This window comes from Megascapheus bottae, chromosome 4 (assembly GCF_031878675.1).
Source record: "Megascapheus bottae isolate mThoBot1 chromosome 4, mThoBot2.hap1, whole genome shotgun sequence".
In the NCBI taxonomy this organism is placed as follows: domain Eukaryota; kingdom Metazoa; phylum Chordata; class Mammalia; order Rodentia; family Geomyidae; genus Megascapheus; species Megascapheus bottae.
Genome location: NC_143512.1, coordinates 22355694 through 22364993, shown reverse-complemented (window position 1 = coordinate 22364993; position 9300 = coordinate 22355694). Strand labels below are relative to the sequence as shown.

At 37.0% G+C, this 9300-nt stretch overlaps 1 protein-coding gene across 1 annotated transcript in view; it reads right to left on the bottom strand.

Moving 5' to 3' along the window:
* Positions 1-2244: 2244 nt before the first annotated feature.
* Positions 2245-9300, bottom strand: part of LOC150064146 (uncharacterized) — a 107535-nt gene continuing 100479 nt past the window's right edge. The window contains exons 11-12 of the mRNA XM_090331106.1: positions 3649-3784; positions 2245-2344 (exon numbers count right to left, since the gene is read on the bottom strand). Of these exons, the coding sequence (XP_090187232.1) occupies positions 2245-2344; positions 3649-3784 (236 nt within the window). The remainder of the gene's footprint in view (positions 2345-3648; positions 3785-9300) is intronic.

The following is a 9300-nucleotide window of genomic DNA, read 5'->3' as shown; positions in this document are numbered from 1 at the left end:
TTCTGCAGATAGGTGATTTCATAGTTTTGTCTGCCTTCCCTTCATGTCAGTAGGCTTGTAGCAACTATCAAGTGTGGCTCACAATAGGTACAAAATGAACACGCAATGTTTATCCAGTGATCGCTGGATGTCGGGAGCTCTTTTAAAAACACCGTTAATATAAAGGCTATGTAAAAGGGCTTACAAACATACGTGAAGTATAGAGTACATTTCTTTTTGCACAGTGTTATCCCTTCCCTTGTTCTCTCCCAGTGGAAGTCTTCTAGATTGTCAAAAGGCTAACCCTAAAATGTGCAGACGTACAATCCTCCTTACATCTATTAGGTATGCAAACTTGGTGGATCTTGGAAAATATTCTGGGTCTTAGAACATTGCTATTATTTTTTGACTCATATTTCTTTGGGGGTCACACAAACGTTAAGAACATTCTTCACATAAAAATGTTCTCCCACAAACAGTTTTTGCATAATATCCAAGATTGTTAAGATCTCCTGACACTTCCAGACATAACAATTGTAATTTTTGGGCAGTGCCTCTAAAGTTAAGAGTTGACAACATTCAGAATTAACCAGTTTATAGGAGTGTTTGACCCTGGAGAAACCACATTCACATTTTATGGAGGTATTCTCTTGTTTTCTCCTTTAGGAGAGAGCTCTGTGCCAGTGTTACAGTTGGCAGTAGTCATTCACTGGATCCTTGGAAATAGCACAGTTTGTGCATTCCATGGCGAGGCTCCAGAAAAGCAGAGAACATTGCTAGGCAGTAGATGCATGAGGACCCCCTGGTTCTGACATGAACATTACTGCTTCTAATGTTGAAAGACTTCATTATTAACATCACAGATACTGGGAGAACAGAGGGATCATTTTTTTTTTTTAGAACAGAGGTCTTTCTGTTGGTGCTAATTGAATATTTTCTGGTTATGGTATTAAGTTGGTCAGTGTGTTGCAGCATGTCTTTTTGGCCTGAGTACATATAGGCAGCTTTCTCTAAATACATAAATGGAGGCACACATTCTCCTTTATCTGAGTTATGGTGAATAACAGAGACAAGCTCTCACCATTTTTTGAGAGCATAACATGCATTTTGGCAAAAAATTAAGGAATATTTTTTAAAAAGTGGCAAGAATTTTGATACTTTTTTCATATTTGAAACAGTCTGGAAAAGAATATAATCTAAACAATTGCAAAATATTTTATGAGCTAATAGAAAGATAAGCATCATTTATTGACCCAGCTCTTAGCTGGGTCATGGATGGTACCATTGTTTTGGGGAAAACTAGTCTAGATTTTTCTGGGCACAAAGAACAAGAAAACACTAGCTAAAGAAACAAAAACCAGAGTTCAGTTCTAGTTATGCCTTCAATAACCTGGTCATTTCTAACAGGCTATTACCTTTCCGAGCCTTGTCAAAAAGAAAAATTGAACTCTAGGGTCCTCGTGAGTTCTGTAACACTATTATTTTATGAAAAGACAAGATCTCCTCATCTTATGTGAGTTTTTCTGGAGTTCTGGAATCCTGTGACTGGATCCCTTGAAGTCTGTGATCCATGTTCCAAGCGCATCACTCTTGGGTTTGACATCCAGACCGTTCCATTGAGAAATGAAAAGTGCAAAGTTCAAGAGAAGTGCAATCTTAATTTATTTTGTGTTTTCGGTGTAACAAAACTCAGGGAGTGAGATCTCCTGTCCCAGTCTTCTCTACTAAATTCAACACAATTCCTCATCTTAATTTTCTTCTAACAATAATTTTTATTACTTTCCTTCATCTGAAGAATTCCGGGAGGCACTTCTCCATGTTTAATGGAAAATGGCCCAAGGTAGAAGACTAGGTTTGGCTGAAATATTACTACTCATCACAGCAGCCATTTCATTTCCACTATCTAGAATTTCTCAAAATCCTATATTCCAAGCATTTTAGAAATCTAGATCAGAACATTTTCTAAAGAATATGAAAAGTACAACAAAATAAGCAAGGTTTCACTGTATTTACACTTTAGAAGATAGGAGTAGAACACTCACTGTATTTAGGTGCTAAACATATGTGGTCTGAGGGAGAAATATGGGAAGTGAAATACTTGATGATTATATTACATATTGTTACCCTGATTCAAAAATTACAATCCTATCACAAAGTTGTAACAGTGAAGAGATATTCCTTCAGAAAAACTTTATCTTATGACATTGAATAGAAACATTTTGTTTCTTCTTACAGGTTGTGGTAAACTCAAGAAGTCTTTCTCTTTCACATTCTGGTCTCCTCTAGAGGTCGATTCATGAAGTCTTGAATAGCCTCATGCAAAGGAAGCCATTTTTTGATAGATGCCTTTAGAGCTGTAATCCAGCTGCAATAAAAAAAGACCATATTGCACAGAACAAGTCATTAAACATGGTAGAATCTGGAGATGTCAATGCGGCAAAAACCTTTCATTTCTTTTCTAATAGATTCTCTTAGTTATTTGTTTGAAATTAATAATATAAACCATGCTCCTTGGATTTTATATTGCATGAAAAGGTAAAATACCATAGATTGAATTCCTAATGGTAATGACTACATTTGTTCATGTAAATAACAGGATCAGATATTACTATGATGCTTGTAGAGATTAATAGAGTTATAAGGCTTTAAAATTATTAGCATTTTATTGTTTCTGCTTCACATTAAGGTTTAGTTGATCACATTTATAGGAACCAAATATTTCCATATGGGCAAAATATTTCTGGGTTAAATTCTGGAAACCACAGCAAATTCTCCACTTAAGGAGAATCTTTTATTTTCTTGAATAATGTTTTCTAAAATATATCTGAAGAACATTGATTACAAAGGGAAATCTCATAAAAAAAAAAAAACACTAGCTGGGCATTGTTGGCTCATGCCTGTAATCCTGGCTATTCAGCTATAATTTGAAGCCACTAGGGGCATGCATGTCTGTCAAACTCTTATCTACGATCAACCATCCAAAAGCTGAAAGTGGAACTGTGACTCAAGTGGTAAAGTACCTTGAGCAAAAAAAATCTCAGGGACTGTGCCCAATCCCTGTTCAAGTCCCAGGGCCTGCACAAAAAACAAAACAACAAAAATGCCCACCACTAACAATGGCCAAATGATTTAAACCAGGAATATTTCCAGCAGGATGTCTTAGAAATACTAAGGTTTATGCTTTATTCTCTGATTAAGAAGTTAATTTAGGGAATAAATGTAAGTGTCTCTTGGATCCAGAGTTCCATGCACTGTGGTACTTTCCTGTTAGTCTTTGAAATATTTATCAAACAATTCAATATGGTTTCTTGCTAATAAAAACATCTGTGAATTTAACAGTGAAACTTAACAGTTATATCTCCCTGAGAATTTTGGGAATGGAATTTACTGTTTCATTGATCCTTTTTTTCTGATATGCTAGCTGGAATCTTACCTACCAATTCATAGAAAGAATTGAGGATTACTTTCCTATTTTTTTTTAAAGTACCTGTAAAAGCATCATCAGAGAAAGCACTAAAATCAAAGGAACTCCAGAGCATATCACCAATGGAGACTGCAGAGGAAAGGGGGGCTGAAGGGAAGATGTGGAACTGGATTATAAGGATAAAGGATTGCCAAGGAAGCCTTATTATGATGGATAAAAAAGAAATCGGAAGAACTTTGCCTTACCGCTGGTTTTCAGTTTCATTTTCTGCACAGAAATGAAAAGTCCTGAACTCTTCTGATGAAGGTTTGAGTTCAATTATTGCCTGTTTGAAGCCATGGGTTTGTTCACTTACCCTATATCCATGAAGATATAGGCCACCTAAAGGATGAAAAGAAATAATGAAAAAAGAAAACAAGAAGAAGGAAAATGTCAGAAGCAGAAGTTTCAAGGGTGACAAGGAAATTTTGAATGTAATGGAATCCCCAGTGCATGGTTCAGTAACCTCGTTTCACAGGTGAGGAAACTGAGACTTCAAAAGAGGAACATGAAGTCTTAGGCTAACTAGTAATTAACAGCAAGGCTGGCATTGACTTTCACTTGTATAATCTTCTTACTGCAGGATCAAAATTTTGCTTTTGATGATGAGCATTTTGCCCAGGGGATACATCTTATAATATACAACAATTTCAGTATCAAAGAATGATACATATTATTAAAATTAAGTTGTATAAAATTAAGTTGTATTTTCTGGGGAGAATTACTAAATCACTATTTCTAAAGAATGATGGAGGTTGCTTCCAGTTTCTAAAGCCAAAACATATCCAGCTTTTTTTGTGCATATGCAAAATGCAATTAAAATAGGAACCCATAGGATGGTAAGAAAGACAACTATAACTAACAACGAGACTAGGTGATATATTTAGAAAATGATAATTGCTTTCCAGTAGCTCTGTGACTCTATGTTGGTGGTTATAATGTATTTAAATTGGCTTGAATTTTGTTTCCTTTTATTCTAGGGCCAGAAGAATCTCAGTACAGCACAAGGCTCTGAGATATCCATGCCATGTGTGTCTTATAGTGTTGAGCTTCTCAATCATGGAAGAAAAAACACAAAATTATCTGGTACATGATAGGGCAGACACACATGCTTCTTATTGGCTGCCTATCAATGTCTGTATTGATTCTTTTTCATGGCAGCTGAAAGTTACACATACCCAATGGCCCTTGGCAGAACAAAGGGTCTGTACCCCTACCAGGTGATGCCCAGGTCTTTAAAGATTTTTGTCCCTGTCCACTCTTACTCTCATTTCTTAATTACTTCTGGAAACCAGTGGAGTGTACCAGAATAACCAAAACAAACAAGCAAAACACAAACACGTGCAGTGACCCGTGCTTATCCTCCCAGATACTTCAAAGGCTGGGATCCACACGATCTTAATTCAAAGCTAGCCCAAGGAAAAAAGTTAACAAGATTTCACATTAATTAATAAGACCAGTAACCCCAGTGTACAAGAAGCTAGAGTTAAGAGGATTAATGGTTAAGAGAATTGATAACAGAGACTGGCACTCTGGGAACAAAGCAGAACAAAACAAAAACCAAGGATAAAAAGGGCTGAAGGGGTAGTTCAAGGAGTAGCGCACCTGCCTAGCATGTGAAGCACTCATCATTAATACCCTAGTATTACCAAAATCTAAAATCACTTGAGTTTTTCTCCCTCTGCCAATAGCTGATCTGTAAGTTGTCCCCTTTGAAAATGACTGACTATATTTATTTTCGGATTACACTCAGTACCAATGTGCACGGTCAGGAAGATGTGAATTTTCTTTCTTTTTGAAATTATCATAGTGAGATATAGAGGGGTTATAGTTACATCAGTAAGGTAGTGGGCACATTATTTCTTGAACATTTTTTTACCCCTTCCCAAGTTTTTCTCCCACTTTCCTTTCCCTGTCTGGTGTGATTCCTGGTACTAGACAACAATCGCCTGTTAAACAAGTGCCATAGTTACTCTGCTACCTAACTTCTTTGCCAAAACAATAGCACAAGCACCTGCAAGATGTTGCATTGATTTGTAGACCTTTCCTATACTTTTTTTTCCAGTCCTCGGGCTTAAGCTTGGGGACCCAAGCAGAACTTGCCTTGGATTTTCTTAAAGCTAGAGCTCTACCACTTGAGCCACAGCAGCACTTTCGGTTTTTTATAGGTATGTGATACGGAGGAATAGAATCTGGGTTTTGATGCATGCTAGACAAGCACTCTCCCCTATACTTCTTTTTCAATATGTCAGAACAGGTATGATCATCCCCTTCTACTTATTATTGTTGAGAATAGATAGAAGGTTTCACCTAAGAAAATCTTCTATACACAACCAAGTTTTTTGATCTATTTTCTGATCAGTGGTATAGGTGATGGCTGATAAAAACATCCAGCTATAACTAACTCCAATACTTAATCTAAGGTCGTTTTGACTGGTCTGACCTCTCTCTTATTGGATTGGGAACAAATGTTAGAAAGCCAGCACAACCCAGCGTCAGTGTTGGACACCTACAAGCTACTTAGGAGGCTGTAATCTGAGGATCTTGGTTCAAATTCAGTCCCAGCAGAAATGTCTATGAGAGTGAGACTCTTAATTTCAATTAACCACCAAAAAGCTGCAAATAGAACTGTTGCTCAAGTGGCATAGCAAAAGAATTTGAACCCTGAAGAACCAAGTCCTGAATCCAAGCCCTAATATTGGCACATATCCCCTGCTCCCCACACATGAAGGGAAAGATATAATAGAAAAAGAAAAGATGAAAGCTGCGAGAATATGTAAGCATTATGTGTCCTATTTATTGCAATATTGTAAAACATGTCTTTCTGAGAAGTACAGACAGACCTTGATGTGGTTTGTTCAGAAACAATAGTCAACAGTCATAATTTGTGACTCCCAGCTTTTGCTAAGAGAGATAAAGGGAGGGGAGAAGGGAGAGGTTGTCCTCAAATGTGTGGTGAATGACAAAGGACTTCAGGCTCACAGAAAGGCACTTGACTGAGGCCCTTCTGAAATGCTCAGTGGCTTTTTAATGTGAACAGGCACATGGGAGCACGCCATGCATACTGTGAAAGTGCTAACACTTCTTGTGACAGCGAGAAAGCCTTCGGGGGAATGGAGGAGGTGATTTCTCCACTTCCCATATTACATGCCAGAGTATATTTCTGTATCTGAAAGTACAAAGTAGGATTGATGTCTACTGGCTCTTTCAGGATCCCAGGGTTGGGCTGTCTTTCTTCACATTGCTGTTACCGTTTCCTTGACCTTCCTTCGCTGCCCTTGGTATCTTCTTAGCATTGTAGGTGACAGTTTAAAAATATGTCAGACCAATCATACTACCGAGCCCTTCAGAAATAGGAAATATATGTACTTTTCCCTGTCTCCAATCGGAACATAACGTAATGGAATAAAACAATATTTTAAAAATCACTTAAATTAGCAAAGCAATTAGGATGCTTCGGACAGAAGACCAGGTGAACTAGTGACATCAGAAAGCCTGGCTTTCAAGAACAAAGCAGAGAGTTTTAAGCATTACACAAAAAGTTTAGAAAGGAGGCACCACTTTTATATATGTTGTTTCTGAGATTCTGAACACAAAACTGATAAATACAATATAAGTACTTCTACAAGGAGTAAGCATTTATATTTGAGTCCTTTTATAAATTTCAGCTATAACCCAAAAATGTAACAATTGTAGAACTCCTTTCATTTTCATGTTATTGCTAAAAACCTTTTGTGAAATAGCCTGATGTACTTTGATGATTTTTGTTCAATTAAATTATATGCTTTAAAATATTAATTCTAACTGACTGCATCACATGGTACATTTTGAAAAGTATTAGTGCAAATGGCAAGCAAAGGGCCGTGAGTTTGGCCTAGTGGTAGATTGTTTGCCTAGCATGCACGAAGGCCTGGGTTGGATTCCTCCATACCACATACATAGAAAAAAGGTGGAAGTGGTGCAATGGCTCAATTGGTAGAGCTCTAACCTTGAGAAAAGTCCAAGGACAGTGCTCAGGCCCTGAGTTTAAGCCCTATGACTGGCAAAAAAAAAATGGTAAGCAAGACCTGCTTCAAGGTCATGACTTCACAGATGGGAAAATAAAGAACCAGAACATGGTGGGTGGAATGGGGAAAAGCCAGGCAAATTTTATACAACTAATGGAACAGCTATAGGTTAGAACCATTTAAAAGTCATTTACATATCATTAACTAGAAGAATCAAGAAGCGTATTGGAACTCGGTATAATCCTTATGAATGTAATAAGAGTTTGCATCTCATGCATATTAAAATGTTAATTTATATTGAGCATCTGAGAGTCCATAACAGCCATGCCTATAGTATAGGCTCAGCCATCTTCAACAAATCTACTGCTGCTCTATGATTTCTATGATTTGTATGATAGAGGACAGGGTGGACCCTGGATAATTCAGTGTGCTGATGTCTGGAGTGGAGTGAGTAGACACACAGTATTACTAGTACTCCTTTAAGAAGAGAAATTTTAGCCAGAACTCAATGCCTCCTTCTTATAACCCCAACTACTCAGGAAGCTAAAACTCAGAAGATCATAGTTTAAGGTCAGCCCAGGCAGAAAAGTTCATGAGACTCCATTTCCACAATATCCAAAAAAATGTTGAGATGAAGGCATGGCTTGAGTGGTTGACCATTACCTGAGCTGGCAAGGAAAATAATTCTAAGGCCTTGGGTTCAAACTTCATTATCAGAAAAAAAGAAGTGTCTGTCAAGATACACTATACATAGCCCCAAATCGAAATATCATTTCTTTTCATGATGTCTCTAACCACTTAATTCCTGGATGACTATTGCCATGTTAATTAACTTCTCTATGCTCTTTTTTGTTTTCCATGATGATGAACAATAATAAAATTTTGTAAAAATTGGATTTATGACAGAAGCACTAAGTGTTTATGATACTACTTGTACACATAGCAAGCTTTCAATATACATGGAATTTTCCCCTGCATTTCCCTTTTAAGCATATAAAAAACTCTGAATTCAGAAAGTTGAAATTCATACATTGTAACCCCCTGGATATGAGAGTGCCTCAGCAGGCAGTGGCTTTTAGTGAGAGGGTAGAGAATGGATATGCCTTCACTCTCTCTTGGTTTCATTACTCAGAATCACTGTCTGTGAATACCAGGCTATGATTCAGGTTAAGATGCATAAAGGACTGAGTTAGACTCTTGGAGGAAGAATAGAAATCCTCGATTAAAATTCACCTCTATGGCTCCTATAAAGCCATCTCAGTTTTGAATTAAGGTTCAGCTATTAGCCCCTCCAGATCTCTCCTCTGGACTCCACAGTGATCAATAGGTGGGAAAGCAAGTGCAGTGAAATTTACTTTCTGGAAGAAGTTGCCAGAGCAGGTAAATAGTATTCAGAGGAAAGTAAAAACCACATAGGAAGAATCACAAAAACACAGGACTTAATTGTAGAACATGGTGTACATATAAAATTGCTGTTGGAATTTCTGCAAACTAATCTGATCTATGTTGATTAAAAGATTTAACATATACTGTGTTCCTGAAAAACTGTAGTTTCAGTAAAACTGAAACTATATGGAGGCAGGAATATTCAAGAAGTAAACTTGGGAAAGACAGGTATGGAATATTGTTGCTATTAATTACAGTATGCTCATCTATCTATCTATCTATCTATCTATCTATCTATCTATCTATCTATCTGGAAAGAATGTTAACGAAATTGAAATTAGATATTTTCTTATAGTTGAAAGGGATGTGACAAACTTTCTAGCAATCCATGAGGTAAATGGAGGAGTTCTAGATTTGCTTACTGTTGCTGTGCAATCCTCTCATATTTAGGTCTAGGTTCAGAAT